The following is a 23,086-nucleotide window of genomic DNA, read 5'->3' as shown; positions in this document are numbered from 1 at the left end:
TCGAAGGTCTGAATTACATTGGCTATGAGACCTGAAATGATTTGTTTTCATGTTTCTAATCCTGTGTCCCCATCTGTACTTTGATGGTTTTAATAGTACCTGCCTTATCAATTGGTGCACATTGGACGAGCTGTGCACGCAGCCAGGGACATGGTAAATTCTCAGTAAAATCGATCTAATATAATTACCACTGATGTTTTCATATAATTACTTTATATAATTTTACTTTATATACTTTATATAATTTTATATAATTACTTTATTAATATTTTACTTTACTAATTCTACTTTACTAATTTTTTACTTTACTAATATTAATTTTATTTAATTACTTTATATAATTTTATATTAATTATATAATTAATAATATATAATTATAATTTTCATTCAAATATACAACAAACGCATCTGTAGCACCTACCAGGTACTGATTACTCTTCTACATGGTAGGGATACTTCAATGAACAAAACAAATGTACTTCCCTTTATACAGCAGACATTCAAGTTGTGGGGAGACAACAAACATAAAAGATAACTGATTTATTTATTAGTTTATAATGATAAGGGCTAAGGAAAATACACAAGGCAGAACAGAGTGGGAGAGACAGGCAGTCCTGGAGGGAGTGGGGCAGATGGCAATATTTACTAGGGTGCATGCATGAGGCGTCAAAGAAAAGGGGAGATTCGCATACGCGCTGCTTTTATCAAATGCCATAAAAATGATCATTACTGATAGTTACTCAAGTTCCATGTCTTTGGCTGGTGATATTTTAGCTCTAGAGGTTTTGTCATTAAAAAAGAGTCATTTACTTAAATTGGCCCTCAAATTTAAATGCATGGCAAGTTATCTGCTACTTATTCAGAAAGTCTGTGATTTCATGGATAGTAATGTTCCTTGTGAAAAAAACTAAGGAGTACCCCCTAAACTTTATTAAAATAAACAAATAACATCGGTTACCCCGATGACTAAAATGGACAAAATGTACCCTGAAAAAAATGCTGAACTTCAATAACTCCACAATTTCAAGAAACAAAATTCATCAACTTGATAATTCAAGAAGTGTATTTTTTATTTCCCTGATGGTTAATGGCCTGTGGTTAAAGACAAACAACAAGGACAATACGACAATGGTACCGTGTCACTTTGACTATTACTTTACCGCTTAGAATTCTGTTCTGTGACTTCCCCAACAATCCTTTGAGAAGGTTAAAGGAGATGGAAAAAATGAAATCAGGAATGAAGATGCTTTGCCAAAAGTGGAGGGAGAGAGAGGCCCATTTTTTCTAACTTCAGAGTCACTGGTCTTCTGACCACACTGCCTTTCCTGCCAGGGAAATAGTGAGCATTACCCAAATATCACCTTTTGTCATTATTATGACTCTGATGCCAAGCACACAAAAACTGAAAACCTCTGGGTGTAGTAAGCACAATAATAAATAGCCCCCCGGCAGGCACCCTTCCTGCTCTTTCTTCTCATAATCCCCAAGGGCACATGACAGAGTCATTATCTGGGAATGCCAGATGCACTGCACAGACCCCTGGCAGCGATGCCAGGTTACCCGACAGGAGGACACCGACTAGAGAGACAGAGACCGGGGAGGAGGGAAGGCCAGGGCGATAGCATTGTGTGAAGCTTTCCAGGCAAACACAGGTAACTTCCTAAGCAAAGCAAAGAATAATGTCATCGTTCTTGGCACAGGAAAAAAGAGAATGGGTAAGCTCCACCTGCTGTTTACCTAAATTGAAACTTCAAAAGGAGAAATAGCCAATGCCTGCCTTGTGGAGAGCAGAGACTAGAGCAAAGCCAATAGCCAGACTGGCCATAGCAATGACGAGCTGATGTGCTGACTAAGGGAAAGTGGTGGTGTGTGTGTGAGGGGAGGTGTAGGGTGGAAGAAGGGTGGGAGGCTGACGATAGGCTGTTCCTGTGCACCACCCACACCCCACCCCTGGCATCAGCACTTCCAGAGGGAAGCTTATGACTTTGGGATTAGCCATAAAACAATTTATGCCCTAAGCCTCAGTTTTTACAATTTTGGAGGTCTAATTTACGGGGACATTTTTTTACCAAAATTTGTAAACTAAAGCAATTCCCATAATAGGGGAATGGTTAGGTGGACAATAGTATAATCATTCAGTGGAGATTTAAAAAAGCAAGCAATACCACCCTGCATAAAATAAAGTGTCAATAATCACTCCAAGATATATTAACAGAGGTGGTCTCTAGATAATGGGCCAACAGGGGATTTTGTTTCCTTCTTTCTATTTTCTTTTTTTTAAACATAGTTCAGTTTTGCTGAAAACAACATTTATTACTTTTATAACGAAAAATTCACTTTACCTCTTACATTGTTATAATGACAACCAGTTGGGAAAATACTTAAGACAGATATAGGTATATGATAACTAAAACATGTTTTAAAAAACTATGCCCAGTCTCCCCCAAAAAACTAGAATGAAATGCATCAAAAATGAGTTATGACAAGATTATATGTAACTTCCATTTATTTGCCAAAAGTCTTATAATATTACCTGTACAAGGAAAAGAAAAATATAACTTTTAAACGTGAGTGAAGTTTCTGACTAAGCACACCCAGCCAAGTTCCTTAAACTCTTTCTTTCCCATTTTAATCAATTTGTTAATAATTAACTCTCTAGTTTGTCATGCAATTTCTCTATTGAAGTTTTTCCAGCTTATCAGTATAGATACTTAGATACCAATAATTTTGGTTGCTAAGCAAAGCTTTACAAATGAACCTCCAAACCTGATTATGATTATAGTTACTTTTTAGTAAATCAATTTTTATTTTTAAACAAGGGCTCTATGTAGGTTTACAAAAAGACCCATACACACTCATCACATTTCTGGGGGAGGGATAAAGAAAGAACTCTTTCTGGGAGGGGGGGGCGGCTGGTTAGCTCAGTTGGTTAGAGCACGATGTTCATAACACCAGGCTTGCCAGTTCGCTCCCCACATGGGCCACTGTGAGCTGCGCCCTCCACAACTAGACTGAAACAACTACTTGACTTGAGCTGATGGGTCCTGGAAAAACACACTTAAAATAAATAAAAGTTAAAAAAAAAAAAACTCTCTGTTACTCCATGTGGACATCTGAGAGGAGGCAAGGAAGGTTTAGAATTAAATATTTCAAAGACAATCTCGTGACCTAATGGTTAATTTATGCATAAAAGATAGCTGTGTAACACCTTGATAGTGAGAGCTCTTGAGCAGAGAGTGGAGCCCAGAGAAAAGAAAAGTGAAATAAATAGTCCATTTTAATAAAGATTGATCAGAAACCCCTTTCTTCTCCCATCCTTGAGGAAAATCTTTTGAAAGGGGAATTGGTCACAAGAGAATAAAACTATAAATACACAGAATTCACAACGGTGAAAAATGAATTTGTCCTTCTGGATATTTTCTTGACTTCAAGCCTAGGGCCCTTTCCTCTCCTTCTCTGTTTCATTTCTTGAGGAAAGGAGACTGGTATAGTGAGACAAGTGTACGCTTTGGTTGGAACTAATTTGAGTTCAAATTCTGGTTCTGTTACTCACCACCTTTGGATACATTAGTTGGCCATTCTGAACTTTAGTTTGTTTGTGTTTAAAGTAAAGATAATAATATTACCTGGCAGCTTAGTGAGCATTGAAAAGAGAAAAGGCACAATTTTGGCATCATTCATATGTATTCAGTAAGAACTCATTATACTCTTCTGCCTCTCTCAACTTGGTATAGATACACATTTCCCTGGGAATAGAAATACATTAAGTTTTATGTGTCATTTTACCCTTTAATATTTACTTTGCCCTCAATTTTTTCTCAGCTCCTTTTCTGAGAGCGTGTTTCAAAAAGGAGAAGGAAAAGGTGAGCATGTTTTCAGATGATACTAGACTGGAATGGGAGGACTTCTTGGACCATTGCGTGCTGCTGCCTTAGAGGAAGCATCAAAGAAGTTATGTGGTGGCCCATTTCAGAGGTAACATCAAAGACATTCACTGAGAATGTCCCAAATCATTGGTCTCAAGTCAACAGACAGGAGCTTCGCATGACGCATCCAATCAAGCACCTTCCATGTGCCAGACTTTGTTCTAGGTGCTGGGGTACAACAGTGAACAGAGTAAGAAAATACCCCTGCCCTCCTGGAGCTTACATTCTCAAAGGAGAAAAACGTACAGTAACTGTGATAAATAAAATATAGTCCTCGGATGGAATGCGGAAAAATAAAGCAGGAAAGAGGAATCAGTTATTCCAGGCGTGCAATGGAGGTGCTATTTTCAACAGTGTGGGCAGGAAGGACTCGACAAATAAACAGGCGACACTTAAGCATAGACCTGAAGTCAGTGAGGGAGCAAGCCATAAGGGAACAGCAAATGCAAGGGTCCTGGGGTACGATAGTGTACAGTATGACTGAGGACCCTCAAGGAGGCCAGAGTGACTGGGGCAGAGTGAGCAAGAGGGAGCAGCGTGATAGGACATGAGGCAGAGAAGGAACTGGCAATGCACTGTTAGCCATTACCTGGACTCTAGTTTACACTCCAAGTGACGTAAGACGCCACGTGATCAGGCAATGGAGAGATGTCCTTTGATTCGTGTTTTAAAAGGAACACTCTGGTAGCTGTTGTAAGAATAGATGGTAGTGGGGCAAGGGCAGAAACACTCTGGATGCTACTGCAGTATTGGGGGTAAGAAATGACAGTAACAAATATTAGAGAAGAAGTCTCATGGAGGTTCAGGCAGGGCTTCTGATACATTTTACTGATCTTCTCTTGTGACAGGGCGAGCAACAGCGCTGATTGATCAAGAGTCTGGAAATTAAATCTACTGGGACAAGCAGCCTTTCAGTAGGATTCACACCCTGGAGACCATCTTTCAGGATCCTGTAATTGCTTGCTCTGGAAGTGTCTCTGTTGTAATCTCTTGGCCTTTTCTTCCTCAGTCTTCTCCCTCTTTGTTAGATTATTTCTTCCCCACCCTCCCCTCCATGCAGTTGGGATTGCATCTAACTCAGAGGAGACCCCTTTCTGGGGAGGGCTGGGGGAGTAGCTTAATCCAGATTCTTTTCAAGTCTTTAGAGAAAAAGGACTTTTTCTTATGTTCCTCATTCTATACCCTGTCTTGCCCCCAGAGCAATAAAAATCAAAAAGGCTCTGTGGCCTGTTCCAGCCCAGGACAATCAGAACACACATGCCGTTAATGGGCCACAGCACTGTGTCGAAATGGTCACAGGTGTGAGATCTAAGTGCATAAAGCAAGTTTGAAAAGTAAGCTCTGTGTTGCTGTTTCTCAAGTGTGCCCAGCTCTGAACTGTTCAGCAGCTAAAAACAGGGCTGGTTTTCCTTTTGAGGTTCTTCTGGTCAAAAAATAGGTCATCAGACCTGTACAAAGTGTTTAGTGCAGCTCTACCTGTATGGACAAACGCTGGGAACCATCTAAGTATCCACCTTACAGCTCATTACTGAGCCACTTCCACCAATAGCAAGTGAGGAAGTTAGAGCTAAATAGAGAGAGGGGAAAGTGAATGAGCAAGAACTGTATAGACAAATCTCAAATATCATGTTCACTAGCCTCTCCTCAAGAAAGAAAGCTACCGGTGGCCGGATGGCTCAGTTGGTTAGAGCGTGAGCTCTTAACAACAAGGTTGCCGGTTCAATTCCCACTTGGGATGGTGGGCTGTGCCCCCCACAACTAGAATGAAAACAGCGACTGGACTTGGAGCTGAGCTGCGCCCTCCACAACTAGGTTGAAGGACAACGACTTGGAGCTGATGGAACCTGGAGAAACACACTGTTCCCCAATATTCCCCGATTAAAAAAACAAAAGAAAGAAAGCTACCAAAGGAGAGTTACAATATGAGTACAATGTTATGAAGATTAAAACTTGCAAAACTATGCCATGTATCACAAATGGATAGCTACATATTACAAAGTACAAAGAGATGCATGGGAATAACATATATTAAATTCAGATTAATAGGTACCTGTGAGGAGGGAGTATATGGGGAGGGGTATCCAGCGATATGAGCTATTTTTACAATGTTTTATTTCTTAAGCAGGAAGCTAGCTACATGGTTCTCTGTCTACATTTCAGGGTTTAAATAAAATGAAAAATTCATCTGGGTTTTAAGAACGTTTTTGCTCCAGTGGGACTCAAAGCTTTTCTTACTTTGATTAAAAAAGAAATGTTCCCTGTAAACATTTTACTGTGCACCTCTGTCCTGGACCTAAGGCCACAAAGGGGTAAAAGCAACCCTCGTGATTCACTGTTGGTCCTGTCCTGCTCACCAGGCCCAGAGGTCACTGGCAGGCCTTAAAATCCAAACTGTAGAGTAATGAACCATGTATCTGCCTGGATGTCCCTTCTGCTACCCAGCCTCTGTCCCCAGGAATGCTGAGATTGGCAGACGAGAAAGGATTTGAAGATTTTGTGAACTGACTGCTTGTTTATTCTCTCACTTCAAGTCATGTGTTTCTTTGTTCTGGAATTTACTTCCCCCTGCCTCTCCCCTGGCCAACCCCTTCAGTTTCCATTTAAACATTGTCTGCAAGAAACCACCCCTGGCCAACTTTATCTCAAGGCTGGGTTAAGAATGCTCAGGGAACCCTGAGCTCATCTAAGGCGTGTAGGGGCGGAAAATGCCTGGCTCACCACAGTCTCCCCAGCACCTACATAAGGTCTGATGACAGTAGATACTCAAAAACTATTAACTGAATTGCATAAATGAGAGAGTCTTAGCTCACTGAATATCTGGTGAGGGGAAGGCGTGGGTCATCGGGGCAGAGGTCAAGTGCAGGCAGTGAATGTGACAAAAAGACTGTGCCTTTTCCATGTGTTTCCAAAAGACCATTCTGCTGTGCAAATGAAGGGGGAACCCTGAAGCAATGTTTATCTCCCCGTGTCTAGCCGTGGGCAGCGTGCTTCATCTAAACCTAAGTGTCTCCATCAATTCAGTGATGCAAAGAGAACATACCCCTGCACTTCAGAGCTCCGTATATCTGCTGATTTGCGTGAACTCACAAAAATACCTCAGTAAGGTGATTAGTGGAGTGCTGGTGCAGGAAAGGAGACCTCTTCTTTGCAACTTCCCCAAGGAGTCTGCTTCTAATCTTATACCCCATTACTAAGCCATTTGCAGTAAAGATTCAAGAGACTTTTTTAAAAAAGAAGAAAACACGGGACATGAAGTAGTGGAAGCTAAAAACTAGAGAGTTATGGAAAATGTTTCAATAAATCCATAAAGGATTGAGGATTAGAACAATGTACTGAGGACAGTGGGACATTTGCATGTAGTAGGTAGAGGTTTCGGTATGTTCATAATATAGTTGGAATTTGGTCCCAACTCACTAAAACATCTGCTTCTTTGCCCCCACCACCCACCAAACACATATAAACGTAACACCTCTGTGTCTCTATTATAAACCTCAAACCCATTGTGTTGTGTTCTGATGTTGTTAGTGGCTGAGGTCTCCAAAGCCACAAACCCCTGGGCAAGGAAGGTCATGTCTTCATGGAATGGTGACCTGGGAGCTAATCATCTGAGAAACAAGATGGGTTCTCAGGCAGGGCATGAAACCTGGCCATCCTGGGAGAAATCTGCAGACCTCTCTTGTTCTCTGAGGAGCGGGGATGTCTTCCTTGTATGTCTTGCTCAGGGGCTAAGAAAGCTTCCATCACATGGAGTACACATTTTCAGAACTACTCTTCAGAATGTAAAGGTTATGAACTTGAACTGCATATGTTAACAACTATATCTCTCAAAAACATTGCTTTCAAAAACTATATGTAGCAATTCTTACTGAACACTTACTACGTAACTCCTCGGAAGGTTTTACATGTATTCTTACATCATTTACTCCTCAGAACTACCTTTTGAAGCAGACATTATTATTATTCCCTTTTTACAGATAAGAACTAAAAGCACCGAGAAATCAAACAACCTTCCCAAAGCCACAGCCCTGTCTGCCCAGAGTCCGTGCCCTTGAACTGACTCTGTGCCCTTGAACTGACTTCAAGAGGTTTCCAGACAATGTGCATAGCATGGTACCTATCAATATCAATATAGCTTTTTAAAGGACTGGGAGGAAATATACTAAACTCATAAGAATGCTGCCTCGACCAGGAAGTTTGTAGAGTGACAGGATTGAGGGGCGATCAGAGAGGACTACAGCTATATCGTAAACGTTCTAAGCATTTTTAACAAACAATATGTTAATTTGTAATTTTGGAAACCATAATCATACATGAAAAAAATGAAAGTGAATATGCCAAAATGTGGACAGTGGTTGATTGCCGATGGTGGAATTATGAGTAGTTATTTTTCTTGTACTTCGACTCATTGTTCAATTTGAAAAATAGAAAAAAATACTTGGTTACAGATTCCCCTCCCCCTAGAGAATGGGAGGATGGGGCCAGAATATTTGCATTTTTAACAATCTGCAGAGGTGCCTTCAGATGTGCATAGACAGCTACACTTAGCAGAAGTGTGGGGGTCAGAGGGAGCTCACGGGCTTTAGACCCCGAGATCCAGAGTTCAACCCCATCTCCACCCACCACACATTAACTGCATGGTCGCCTTTCAGAATGAAAGTTCCCTCATTCATGGAGTAATACCTTCTTCACCAAGTTAAATGAGAATGAAATGAAGCATCATCCGTGCATGGCTTATTACATAATGTGGCTCCACAAATACTAGAATGAGATTTTTTTTCTTGCCTTGGCACTTTGAATGATTATAACTTAACTCTGCATTTTGCCAGGCTGGTAATAAGGATAGAAGGTTTGCTGGCCTGTACAATGTCTAAGGCAACTTCTGAAATAGGTCCAGAAAAAAAAAATCAATACACACTCATAGCAACCCTTTCTCCACTAATCCAGTACAGGAACCTCTGTTTCCTCCTTGGTAAATGCATGTAATAATACCACTTATTGACCAGGGCAATTGAAATTTTAAATAATGCTTTAAAAAGTTATCCCAGATGGTGAGTACACAACGCAATATACACATGATGAATTATAGAATTGTATACTTGAAACTTATATAATGTTACCAACAAATGTCTCCTCAATTTTTAAAAAGTTCACCCAGAGTTCCCCGCCACCCAGGATACATTTCATCCAGTCTGAGTAATTTAGTGACTTGTGGTTTATTTATTAAGTTGAAAACACCCTCTTACTTTACTATTATTTTCTTTATTAACTCTGACTAAGGCGTGACCTCTCATGGGGAAAATGCTGATTAACTGCATAATACAAAGGCTAAAATGTTACAAAGGAACATTTTACAGAAATATTATTTCTCATGAACAGCTTGTCATTCAGAGAACACTCTATTTCTAGTCTCCACTCAGTGCTTGCTCTCACTCAAGCTGACATTTCCCCACCCCACCCCCTTTTGGGATAGCCAAGTTTAAGTTTCCTTAATAGACCTTATTTTTTTTAGATCAATTTTAGCCTTACAGAAAAATTGAGAGGCTAATACAGAGAATTCCCATAGCCTCTGCACCCAGTTTTCCTCATTATTAACATCTTCTATTGATGGTGAAACCTCAATGAAGGAATATAGACACAGTATCATAAACTAAAGGCTATACTGTACTTGAATTTCTCTAGTTTATTTATATCTAATGTCTGTTTTTCTGTTCTAGGATCCCATTCAAGATACCATATTACATTTAGTCATTATGTCCCTTAAGGCTCCGCTTGGCTATGACAATTTCTCAGCTATTTCTTGTTTTTGATGGCCTTGACAATTTGAAGGTATACAGGTCAGGTATTTTGCATAATGTCCCTTAATTGGAATTTGTCAGATTTTTTTTTTCTCATGGTTGCACTGGGGTTATGGGTTTTAGAGAGGAAGAGAACAGAGGGAAAGTGCTATTACTGTCACATCATCTCAAAGGTACATACTATCTACATGACTTATCACCACTGATGTTGACCTTGATCACCGGGGTGAGCTACTGTTTGTTGAGTTCTCCACTGAAAAGTTACCCTTTCCTCCCATTTTCATACTGTTTTCTTTGGGAAAAAAGATCACTCTGTGCTGCCCACACTCAAGGAGTGAGGAGTTTTGCTGTCCTTCTTTGAGTACAGAGTGTCTACTTAAATTATTTGGAATTCTTCTGCAAGGGAGATTTGTCTCTTCTCCATTTGCTTATGCATTCAGTCATCAGAGTTAATTTTAGTAAAGAACTCGAGGTAAAAAATTAATTGGCTCAAAAATATTCCTTCTTAAAATCCAGGGCAAAGGGGTAACAGAAAAGTCTTTCTTTTGCTTATATTTAAATTTAATTTCTTTTCTAATTGAATACTTTAATATATAAAAATGTGGGTCTGTAGAGGATACAAGGTGACTGAGCCAAGGTTTCCTGCCTGAGGAAACTATCCAGGGCCAGAGAGAAATATATACACTTAGGGCAAATAAGCACTGCAGTTAAAAGTGCTTTAAAAAAAAGAAAGAAAAGAAACAACAAAGAAAGAAACAAGTGTTTTGGAAAACTGAGAAGGTAGTAATTAATTCAAGAAAAGTTTGAGAAAAGAACTCTGATGCCTGGGCTGGCTTCCTGGGTGTGCAAGCAGTAATTCTGACTGATTCTGATTAGGAATGCAGAATCTGAAGCTCAGAGAAAATGAAAGACAACCACATAGAGTCACGCAGTTGGTTAATGTAAGAGCTAAGCTGAAAATCAAGTCTTCTGATGCCAGATCCTATGTTCACTGCATCCAACCAGAAAATGACACAGAAGTCAACGATGCCATTACCCAGGGCAGAAATGAATAACTCTCTTACCTCAAATAAGCGCAACACTTTGGCCAGAGCACCAATTTCTTCTTTGAGTGAGAATATCAGTGATATGGCACCATTTGATCCGGTGTTGTCTTCAATATAGCTTGTTTCCTACAGGATTAAATGCACTTGGTTACAATGTTTTCTACAGTTTGCGATTCATTCCTGTGAAATGTGCAAGGAAGACTCCATCACGAACTTCCTTCTAGTTTAAGCACTGGAATACAAAGAGCTACATATATTCTATACGGAAGTATATAGTATGGTGGAAAACAAGTAAGTCAAGGGCAGTGATATTTTCAGTTATGGTCCTAGGTCAGATTTCAACTTTAGGAAGCTTCAGTCATTCACTGATGTCACCCATCACCCTATATTCTACGCTTTTAATCAGCACCTACCAAGTGCCAGGGCTCTAAGACACAAAGACGAAAAAGACAATGCCCCATCCTCCAGGAGCTCAAAATTTGGCTCAATAGACACACAGTAAATCAAATAACAACAACAAAAACTCCTTAGAGGTGGTTCAAAAAGCATCCCAAGAAAAACCGTTGAACAACATATGATGGAAAGTCATAAAAATAGAACACATGCAGGCTTTTGAGTCTAAAGACCTGGGTTGGCATTGTCTCTTTCACTTATCAGCTGGACCACTTTGAGCAAATCATTTAGCCTTCTTAGTTTCCTTACCTGTAAAATCACGCTAATTATAAGCCCTGTCTAAATGGTATTCAGATGAGAAAAGAAAAAGATAAAATTGCTTACATAAAATATTCAGAGAAGTCTATAAAAATGATGGAAATATTATATATATGCAGGAATGACTTCTTAGCCTTTGGCAAAGATCTCAAGGAAGCAGTAACTCGTTCTTCTATACTAGGATCTTAGATATCCAATTGTACAAAAATAGTCACACAATACATAAAAGTACACAAATAACCTATTAGAAGGTAGGTATCTTAAACAAAATAGTGAAGAATATCAAGGATCTAGCACTTTCTATGTGCATGTAACAGCAAATTACAGTGGGATTATGGTTGGCATTCCAGAAAGTTTGCTGAAATCTTAAAATTTTTATATTAAATTTTGTAATAAGATATAAAGTTCTACGTGTGCCTACAAAGAAGCGGCATGTCCCTAAAACTGGAAAGAAAAAAATGTGCTGAAGAATTACTTTCTTGTACGCAAGTTAAAGAAATTAGTGGAATGGGTGTTACGTTATCTCAGCAAGAAGGCTGTATTGGTCAGGTGCTGTCAGTGACTGCATAATAAACCCTACAGAAATACTGATGGCCCTTAGGACGAAATTCTTTCAATTCAGAAAATTCAGATTTTCCCAAAAGCTCACCCGAAACAGAGGAGTGGAAGAAGAACCAAAATTATCAGTTGGTATGATTAGAACTGGAAGACTGAACTGGAAAACTGAACAGTTGTATATCCCTATACGAACCATGATGTTATCTTTCTAAAAATTTTTTAACCCATCATTTATTCAGAGTCTATAATATTGCAGGCATTATAATAAGCACTTGATTTGGATGATGCATTTAATTTTTATAACAATCTAGAGAAGGTAGATTTTATTAATCTCCAAGTGTCTCCTTTCACTGATGACCAAATGAAGCCTTAGAGAAGTCAAGTAACTTACCCATAGTTACACAGTTAGCAGTGGACCTAGGATAGGAACCCAGGCCATTGATCCCAGCATATTATCTACAAATCACAACTTCTTACAGACCCTACCCTGCCTTCTCCGTCTTTTAAGCCCTGCCAAAGATATGCAGGTGAGTTTCTGACGTCAGTCTTCTTCCTACCAGAGGACACTGAGCCCTTAGTCCTTCCTGGTTTCCTTGCAATGACAAAGAACATCCCTGTTTCTAGTTCCCTTAGCAACATTCTCTTATCCTGTTGGCTTCCAAGAAACATAACATATTCCTGATACGTCTCCACAGATGTCACCTATGACTGGGGCAATTCAGACTCGAATGCATCATGCTCCAAACTCCATCAGCACCAACTTCCCACTCCTGTGCATGTCCAGCCAATCATCAAGTCCAATCTGACCTTCTGCAGACATGACTCTAGAGGTCAGGTCCTTCTTTTGTTCCCATTGCCACCATACTAATCCAGCTCTTAGTGATCCACATTGATTCAGCCCTCACAGAATTTTGCTCACATCCTTCTACTCAGAGTTCCTCAGTTTCCCCATGGCCAGCAGGATCAAATACCTCCTGATATTCAAGAGTCTCCTGAGGCCCAGCCACAGGAACCTCCCTCGAGCCCCCACAACAAACTTGTTTCCTTCTTGCCTTTTCAACTCCTTATTGGGGTAAATGCATGGCACCCCTCTCTCTCTCCCTTTCAAATAGCTTACTGAGGCTCTTAAATATCATTCTATACAATTCCCTCTTCTATGAACATAAGGTCCATATATTAAGGCCTTAGTTTCTTCCAAAGCAAGGGCTTTACTCTAGTCTACTCCCCAGTTACTCAGTGACTCCTTACCCATGCCTGTACCCATTCTCCCCAAACACTTTCTAATTAGGGTTTCTCAGTGAGTGTTCCTTAGATTGCCACTCTAAAATGACCTGGTCATTCCTTGCTCAAAGACAGATTCCTGGGCTCCTCCCAAATCTATCAAATCAGAATATCTGGGGTAGGATCTTAGAATCTGCATTTTCAAAAGCATCCCAGACGATTCCTAACCAGGCAGATTTTTTGGCAGATTTTGAAACCACTGACAAATACACATCCTATTTTTTAAATTATGACTTTTCTCAAATGTGTCTGCAAATTCACATTTACTGTACAATAAGTCACTACTCTTTGATGTCCTTCATAATAGTAGTAGGGCCTGCCATTGCCTGAGTACCCATTATGTGCCAGGAGCCATACTTGGTACTTTCACAGTGAATAAGCCTCATCATTGGCAGCAACTAGCACAGTTCTAAGAGTTTACATGTAACAGCTCACTTAGTCTGCACAATAGCCCCCATGAAGCGGGGGCTACAATTTTGCAAATGAGGAAATAGACTCAGCAAGTTTAAGTAGCTTTACCAGGGCACAATGAGAGGCAGGGCCTGGACTTGAACAACTGAAGTCCTCATTCTGCCTCCGAGTGACAGACGCAAGTGGGACGATAGGTCCCCTTTTCCAAGGCCAAGGGACTTTAGGTGAAAGGAAGCTCATGGAAGTTTGTGAAATGGTGTGGCCTTGGGTGGATACTAATTCCAACATTGCTATGTTGATCCAGCATTAGACCTTGGGCGATCTCTTCCAGAAATGTTTCTGTTGGCTCATAATCTCTACCTTATTTGTTTCCAACAGACATGTGAGTTGACTTAGAAACACAGGTACATCCAAGATGGGTCAAGGTCGAGCAGAGTAGCTCGGACACTAATAGGAAGAAGTAGGACAGAGAGAAAGAACTTTACTAGGAACCAGGAAGGAAAGAATTTTGATGATTGAGCAATGCATTTAACAATAGAAATATATTCGCTTTGGTTGTGCCTAACAAATACATGTATTATCTTTGGGAAAGAACGCTTTTCAAATTTACAAGCAATGATACTCTTGGGCAAGGATATTCCAGGGGCACTGCCTTTCAATCTTAGTGCTTTTGGGGGGCATGATAGAAGGTGTATATTTGCCTGTGTGATTATACACACACAAATCTACAGTGTAAGACAACTGAAAACAAGATACAAACATCTTGCCATGAACACACTCTCTCTCTACATTCTAGCATTTAGCTACAGGGGGAAGCCGTGGGGTAGAGAACCGTGCCAAGTGTCCCAGTCAGATCTGGGTTAGAACACTGGCTTTGCCATTCAGAGCTGTGATTTCTGAGTCTCCTTATCTTTTATTCCATTGCTCTACTCTACGTTTCTTCACGGCACTATCTCCACATTAGATTACATGTTCATTTGGTTAACTTTTTTATTGTCTGTCTCCTCCACCAGAATGTTAAGTCTCAGCAGGGTAGAAACTCTGCTGTGCTTGGCACATAGTAGGTGCTCAATAAGTCTTCATTGGGTGAATGAATGAGCCAACGTCTCTTGCAGGATTGTTGTGCTTGTTGCATATATAGAGTGCTTGACATACCATATGCCCTCCAGCCTTCTACCAGAATTGCACTCACTGTGTGCTCTTCATCTAAGTTAGGAGCTGCACGAAGGCATCAACTGTCTTTTCTGCAGACTGCCAGAGCCAAAAGGAGTCCTAAAGACTATTCTGGTCCAAACCCTCCCCCCGTTTTGCAGACACCAAATGGAGCCTCCTCGCCCCGGTTAGGTTGCTTTCCCAATGCATTGCTGAGGAAAACCAAAGATGAGAGCCCAGCTCTACTGACTTTATGTCCCGCATCGTCCCGTGAAGAAGCTATACCAGTCACTGTGCTCGACTCACTGCTTGTCCCTCCTGCCAGTGTCCCAGACACATTTTGTTGAACGAATGAATCAGTTCCCGCTAGGCACCATTGGCACTTGCCTATTCTTCCAGGAACAGTGCTAAGAGCTTTATAGACATTATTTCATCTAATTCTCATATCAACCCTAGGATGTGGGTATTTTTATCCCAATTTTTCAAATGAATAAACCTGAGCCTCTGCATGGAAAGCCTACTTTCCATGCAGAGGGGGTACCTTCCTGTTTACCCGTCGTCACGGAGAGTGACAATTTGGGGTTCTCAATCTTCTAAGTGCTTTGTACATAAAACTTTAAGTTCCCGTGGCTCCCTAACCCTACTGTTGCCTCTACCCTCCGCCCATGGTTGTGGGGACCCTGCTGCCAGCAACACAGAAACTCAATGAGGACAGAGCCTGGATCTGTTCTGGGACCCATCTGGCCCCCACGCTATCCCTGTTCAACACAAGTCATGCCATCTCCCAAGCACCACAGATCAGTTTCAAAGGAAGTCTTTCTCTCGGGACGTAAAAAAAAAAGTCAGTCCGAAGTTCTGCAGTTTCTCTGGTTATACTAAAGCATCAGGCACCCTCTCCTCCCCAACCTTCCTGTTCTCTAGACAATTTTCACTAGCCCTCCAGAAGATAGGTGCCTGCAGAGTCACGTTATCACTCCGAGCTGGGGGTGATGCCTGAACTCTAACTCCCAGGAGTGTGATGAATCAGTTCAAGAATGCATTCTGCCATTGTTCACCTCAGGAGAAAAGCAACAAATCCCAGAGACTGGGACACACCCTGAGCATTATCCCCAAGTCACATTTAGGGCTCTCTCCCCTTCCAAATCCAAGTCTAACTCTTGTTCATGTTCCTCTCTGTGTAATTTTCTCCTTCCCCGGGTCTAAGAAAGTCTGAGACTTTCTTCATCCCTTGTTTTCTTCATCATGCCTCATATTCTCCCAAAGGTGAAAAGAGGCTGCAATTTTGCCATTTAACTACCTGGCTGAGAGCACTATATAAACATCATAGAAGAGCAGAGCAGAACCATCCCATCTCCCATTCCAGATCGTTCAGGACCAGCCCCTGGACCGAAGAGAAAGCAGGCGACAGGGAAGAAAGGGGACCCGCCCAAAGACACACAGAGAGTTGGCGGCAGCCCCTGAAGCCAGACAGCAACTCCTACAGTGTCTCTCTCTCTTTCCCCTGAGAGCCACGCAGGACAGGAGTTCTCCCTGGGAAACAGTTGTTGAGGACCTGTGGTATCTGTTGATTTCCTGCACATTGCAAGCTCTTCAAATGGCTTCAGACTTCGTGGTGTGCTTACAGAAGTAGGAAACACCAACGTTCCTGGGACCTCTTTGAACCCGGGGCCACGCTCCCCTCCCTGCGCAGCTGAGGGCCGCCCTGGCTCACCAGGCCGAAGTCAGACAGTTTCCTGCCCATGGGCTGGCTCTCCAGGACCACCGCCGACATGCTGGCTCGGGATGGGTGAGGTCTCGAGCTCGAGACGGTCAGTCGCCGGCAGGTGTGTCAACAGCACGTGGTGCGGGGGTTTTTAACCTGACGGTAGGGTTCCAAAGGTGTCTCCTGCGGAGCTCCCCGCCACAGTACGGCCCCCAGTGGGCGTTGTCCTGACGCAGGGAGCTCCAGGTCACCGCCCGGGGCCGGAGGTGGGGCGGAGATCTGACTGCTGGCTGCCAGCCCAGGATGGAGGAACACGCTCTGCGCGCGCAGGGTCACCTGTGACAGGCGATGAGACAGATTTGGCCTTTCCGGGACTCTCAGAAGCATGGCAAGCGTGTGTTCTGCTTTGGACTAAACCTGCGACCACCTGATGATAACAGTGATAAGAAATAATCCTTTCTAGCCCGGCCTCCACCCATAGATGCTGAGCCAGGATCCCGAATTTTTATTTGTTTATTTATTTTTTGTCCTTTCTATTAACCACTAGGCAAACTACCTTTCTGGGCTTTAACTATACACAAGGCGATGTTGTGAACGCTGAGCACAGCTGCAAAAGAGCAAAGGTAAGAAAGAGAGAAACCTTGGTGGGAATCCAGCCATGTGTCCTCTCGCTATTTACCTAACTGCTGGGAGCTCCCTAAAGAGGACGGCAGAGCCACCGTGCCAGGGTGTTTTAAGAATATGAATAAGCAGAGAACCCTATGATTTCACTGATATGTGGTGTATAAACCAAAAACAACAAAAGAACAAGACAAACAAATGAGAAACAAAAACTCATAGACACAGACAATAGTTTAGTGGTTACCAGAGGGTAAAGGGGGTGGGGGGTGGGAGATGAGGGTAAAGGGGATCCAATATATGGTGATGGAAGGAGAACTGACTCTGGGTGGTGAACACACAATGGGATTTATAGATGATGTAATACAGAATTGTACACCTGAAATCTATGTAATTTTGCTAACAATTGTCACCCCAATAAATAAATTTTTTAAAAGAATATGAATAAAAATGTTTTAAACATTCAGTACAGTTCTTACCACAGAGTTAAACGCTCAGTAAATCGAAGATATTGTTTAAAAGCATATGACCACAAATAATTATTGAGGACCTCTACTGTGTGTCAGGAAGTATTGTAGGCATTGGGGACACCGCAGTGAGTGAAATAGAGGACCCTGCCTCCCCCACCATGCTGCCATTCTGGGAGGAAGACAGAAAATACACACACAGATAAGTTTAGGCAGAGCTAAACTTTCTGAAGAAAATAAAATAAGGGGATGGGCTAGGAGTGAGCTGGTGGGTGTTGGAGAGTAGACTTCTTCAAGAAGGCACGAAGATGTCCTTCACTGGGTTTTTTCAAATTAGGAAACTCAAATGAAGCATTCTTGGCCAGCGACGGAAAAAAACAAAATATGAAAGAATGCCGCGAAGTCAGAGGTTCAGAAAGGATGTGAAAAATCAGGGGCATCAAGGCCTTGAGTGGCTGCCTAATATTTACCCAGGAGAGGGTAATGGACTGAGAGAAAACAAGCCAATAATACAGGTGGCTAGAAATCCACCCCTGCCCCTCCCACAATTCTTTGATGGAATGACCAAACGTCTGCCAAAAGAGAGAAAAACAAAAAACCTCACATTTGTAATTCAAAACAAATGGATTCCACGACTGATTAACTGTGGAGCTTTAGTCAGGTCTCAAGTCCATGCCTCAGTTTCTTTGTCTTTAAAATTGGTGTTTTAAAGGTTGTTATTTAAGATTCCTTGAACCTCTTTCATATGCCAGGCTTTCTACTGACTCCTAAGAATACAGACATAATTGAGTATAATTTCTATCCAAGAGCCGTTGGGTGTCTGATTAGTATTTCCTGTGGTAGATTGGAAGCTCAGTGTTGTTGAACATAAAAGGCAAAACTTTGACTTCCACCCTCAAGGGACTCTGTATCCTTTACCTGACTCCAGCGTTTTTCTAGTGTGGTAGACATAAAATGAAGAGTTTTCCTCCGTCCCAGGACTGCCTTGCAAACATCATTTCTTCCCTGGAGGCTGCTGGTATGCTAAGGAGAGCAATGAATGTGACAGCACCAGTGATATAAAAGGCACACAATAAATAAGGACAAGCAAAAACAGCTTCTTATTTCCATGCTCACTATATGTTAGACACTGAGCCAAGTTCTCCGCATGGATGGTTCCACAAGCCTGTGAACTACGCGTCCTCACTTTATAGACGAGGAAACTGAGGCCCATAAAGCTTAAATGAATAGTCAGTCCAAAGCCATACTACATTTCACCCAGTTCCAAGGTACTGGGTCTTAAACACTCTTTCCTTTTGGAACTAGTGATTTTTTTTTTTTAGGACAACGAAATAATAACACTTCTCTTTTCTCCTCACACCAACTGAAAATGGAATTCTTAATCCCATCTCCCATAAAAAAATGCCCCAGATCTGGGATGGGAGGAGAACACACTTAATTGTCTGCTACCTCTGAGAAAAACACTAATAGCCTCTTTTAAAAAAAACAAAACTATTTCTGGCGGAAAAAAAAAAGTAAAACGTATCCATGTACTAAAATAAAAACCCACTTTAGATGAGATTGCTTGTGATTTGAATTTTGTAAATGATTTTTAAGCTACCTTCTTATTTAATGTGGGTAAAATGCACTGTGCTGCTGTTACTAAAAAGGACAATGCTGGGTCCTTCCTAACAAAATTGCACTTGACAGTGTCAGTCTAGAAGGAGCATCCAAGAATTCAGCCTGTAAACCACTGAGATGTTGCCAATGGCCATGAAGAGGTGGGCACCCTGTCACAAGATGTGCGGTTGTGAACCTGGTAAAATTAGAGCTGACCTTCACCGATTCAGAAGTTGAAGATTTCCCAACCACTGGGGGTTATCGATCCCTTTTCATTTAACCTCATGTGTAGAGGGTTGAGTTAATCATAATCTATGAGTTCCTGGCACATAGAACCCCTTCTCATGTTTTATTTATTCATTCTCTTTTATCTTCATTCCCCTCCTTCAGAGGCAATGTCCCTAATATGTTTACTAATGAGCCTTGGATTTTTTAAATGTGTGGAAAACCCTGGAGCATGTATGTCTTGTTTATGAGTATGAGTGATATTGTAGTACAAGTTCATTATAGTACCTGGATGTACTATAGATTTGGTAGTTTCTAACTTTTTTCTTTCAACCATGTTCTTAGGATCTTGCCTTGCTGATACATGTAGGTCTAGTGTTTTGCTTTCTTAAAAACTTGTGTAGAGTATTCTATAGTGTGTATCCACCACATTTGACTTCTCCATTCCCCAGTGATGGGCACCTAGGCTGCCTCTAACTTCTCACCATCCCCAAAGAGTGCTGAGATCAACATCCCCATGCTTGACCCCTTATAGATCTGTGTGAGAATTTAATACACTATTGGAATAGTAACTAAATCTATGGGTTTCGAAAAACATGAGTTATTCCCTTAAATATTTAACTAGGTCTAAACATATAAGCAGAATTTAGAAAGGGGAAATGTTGGGAGATAATTTCTCTGGCATTTCCACATGTCTTGGACTACCTTTTCAAGGATTTTGTTTGCTGTGTGTGCAGCCAACAGACTTGGAAGAGGGAGGTACCGTGTTTCCCCCAAAATAAGACCAGCTCTTGTATTAAGGTTTGCTCCAAAAGACACATAGGGCTTATGTTCAGGGGATGTCCTTCTGAAAAATCATGCTAGGGCTTATCTTCCAGTTAGGTTTTATTTTCAGGGAAACATGGTAGTATTTTGCTCAGGACAAAAGGCAGATTTGTTTCCTGACAGTATGACAGAGAACATCTTCGTCCCTGAGGACACTCCATGATAATAAGTTCTTCCCCTACCCCCAGAGAATATTTGCTTATGTTTGTAAAGATAATGTCTCTCTTTGGAGAGGAGGAGAGTTTCCTAAGCTCAGCGCTCCTCAGCTGTGACATAGGTCCAATGTTGTTCAGCATCTGCGTGAATTCACTCTGCACTGACTTCCACGGGACTTGGGGAACAAGGGAGACCAATATAAACATGAAACTCATGTTGCCCATTGTGCTCTGAGTAATAGACTGTCTGAATCCATATGAGCTTGATTTATCCTTACTGGCCAATTTCATGGAAGTGTGGCAAATCAGCATAGCAGTTACATTGATGTTTAGAAACTGCTCGACCAACTTGACAAAGAAGAAATTGATGTGTGCATATATGTCTAGTCACCCTGTTTGCCTTCCTTCTCTCTCATGGAAATAGAAGCTCTGAATGTTAGCTAGCCAGCTCTATGTCTCCCAGAATAAAAACTACATTTCCCAGCCTTCCTTGCAGCTAGCTGTAGCTACAGGCCTAATATTTGACCAAACAAATTCAAGAAGTAGTCTGTGCAACATCTAAGGTGTGTCCCTAAAGGAAGCATGGACTTGTCCTTCTTCTCCTTTTTGCAGATCAGTTTTTGCAATGAGATATAGACAACAATGCAATATCTCATTGCAAAAATTTGGGAAAGTCCCACCCTGCAAAGTCAGCTGGCTGAGAGCTTCTTCAGAACCTCATTTCTATATCATTCTTATTTTTGGTGGAACTTTCCCCACGCAGACAACCCAGAAATCTGAAGGTCACTATCAACCAATGCCCACACAAAATAAATGCAATTAATGTATGAAGTCATGCTTTCATCAGAATAAGATTTATAGTGGGCTATTCCAGGAATTCTTAGCAGAACTTAGACATTTCTTAATAATAACATCAGTTGGTAAATCAAGTACATTTGATCAGTGGTTTATTAAATGAAATATATATAAAATCTCAAGACTCTGGAGCCATTACATTATGATTCTTGCTTGGCAACATCAGAATGAGGTCACTGAGTATTGTCATTCATATACTCGTTCATTCAACAGATATTTGTTGAATACATGCTATGTGTTAGGCATGGTTCTACTGATAAGCAAGGCACTGATGAGCAAAGCAGTCATGTTCTCATATTCTCACACTCTATTAGAGACAGGGCCAATAAACAAGAAGACCCAAAAAATTTAAAAAATTTTAAAAATGAGAAAGAAAGAGAAAGTCAAGACATACACTTAGTTATGACAATAGCCAAAGAATAAAGTTTTAAAAAGAAATGTTATAAAAATGATAAGCTGTTTTAAAGAGGCTGATTTAAGTTGGATGTATAGGGAAGACTTAGAGCTGATTTTTTTAAGGAGTTCTGTGAGCCTGTTGCTAAACACATCCATTATTAAAAATTAAATTGTGTAAGCTTACAATTAAATACATTATATTAGAAATAAAGGTAATACTCAAAATTCATTATTTCATAATTACTTTATCATCCATGCTCTTGGAGTTATTTATGCCCATTATACCTGTGTGGTGTGGTAGAAATAGCACATAATAATATGCTACTGCACATCTCTTCTCAACTCCATGTTCACATTGGTAGCTTGAATTCTGCCATCCTAGGAACATTTACTCCATGAAAATCAGCAAACACTACAAATAAGGGGTGAAGTTAGTGGGGTGCTAAACAATTACCATCATCCCACCATCTATAACTATGACAGCAAAGCCACGAGTAGGACTGGATTGAAGCCATGTGCCTCAGAGGGCAGGAAAATAGTGTCACTCAGAGATTGAAGACACTTTGGGCATAGGGGGCTCAGCTACTAGTCAACAGAGCATCAAGTCCAAGCAGATCAGGGTAAGAGGTGGTCTGAAGGAACTTCCAAGGTCAAAGCCAAGGGAGGCTGCCACAATGGTGAGGCTTAGGAGTTAGGGCTGGCACTCAATCGGTCAGCCCAAGTACCACGTCTTCCAAAAACACTTCTCTGACTCATTACCCCCAGTCAAGTGTGGTCACCCGTCTTTGGATCACATAGCATCTTGAACTTTTTTCTATAGCTAAACTCACCAACTCTTGTTTTTGCTCTTCTGTCTCCTCCTGGATTAAGACCTTTCACACCATAGACTAAATCTTAGTCTTTCTAAATTCCAAGACTAAGCCTAGTGCCTGATACATAGTCAGTACTCAATTCGTATTACTTTAATCAGAAATGTAGAAAAACATGCAGAAAAGTGTTCAATGCAACATTATTCAAAAAAGTTTGGAGAAAAAGCAATGAGGGAATAATTAAATCAATTACAGTTCATTCACTTAATAGAGGCAGACATAAAGATTATTTTTAAATCACAAAAATTTTATCATATCTTAAATGCACACAATTAAACTAGTTATTGATAAAAGTTAGATGTAAAATTTTGTATTCTCCATGTGTAGATATGTCAAGAGGCATACAATAACATCATCAAAGAATGAGAAAGAAGTGTTTTCTCTGGGTAGTGGGATTAGAAAAGAGATTACTTTTTTTCGTCTTTTACTTTTCCATTTAAATGTATGTAAAGAAGTAAAGTTGCAAAGAAAACTAACGTGCTTGCCTAGAGAATT

The 23,086-nt window shown here is 40.9% G+C and overlaps 1 protein-coding gene across 3 annotated transcripts in view; it reads right to left on the bottom strand.

The window, feature by feature from the left end:
* PAH (phenylalanine hydroxylase) overlaps window positions 1-16,789 on the bottom strand; it is a 60,872-nt gene extending 44,083 nt beyond the window's left edge. For 2 of the 3 annotated variants that reach the window (XM_081060450.1, XM_081060451.1), the window contains exons 1-2: window positions 16,592-16,789; window positions 10,786-10,893 (exon numbers count right to left, since the gene is read on the bottom strand). In XM_081060450.1, the coding sequence (XP_080916576.1) occupies window positions 10,786-10,893; window positions 16,592-16,651 (168 nt within the window). In that variant the 5' untranslated portion in view covers window positions 16,652-16,789. Of the gene's footprint in view, window positions 1-10,785; window positions 10,894-13,836; window positions 14,176-16,591 lie in introns of those variants that run through there. The other variant, XM_081060449.1, reaches the window with a different exon arrangement.
* Between the last annotated feature and the right edge of the window lie 6,297 nt (window positions 16,790-23,086).

This window comes from Rhinolophus hipposideros (assembly GCF_964194185.1).
Source record: "Rhinolophus hipposideros genome assembly, chromosome: 9".
Lineage (NCBI taxonomy): Eukaryota > Metazoa > Chordata > Mammalia > Chiroptera > Rhinolophidae > Rhinolophus > Rhinolophus hipposideros.
Note: the sequence above shows the minus strand (reverse complement) of the source record. Positions and strands in the feature narration are given on the sequence as shown.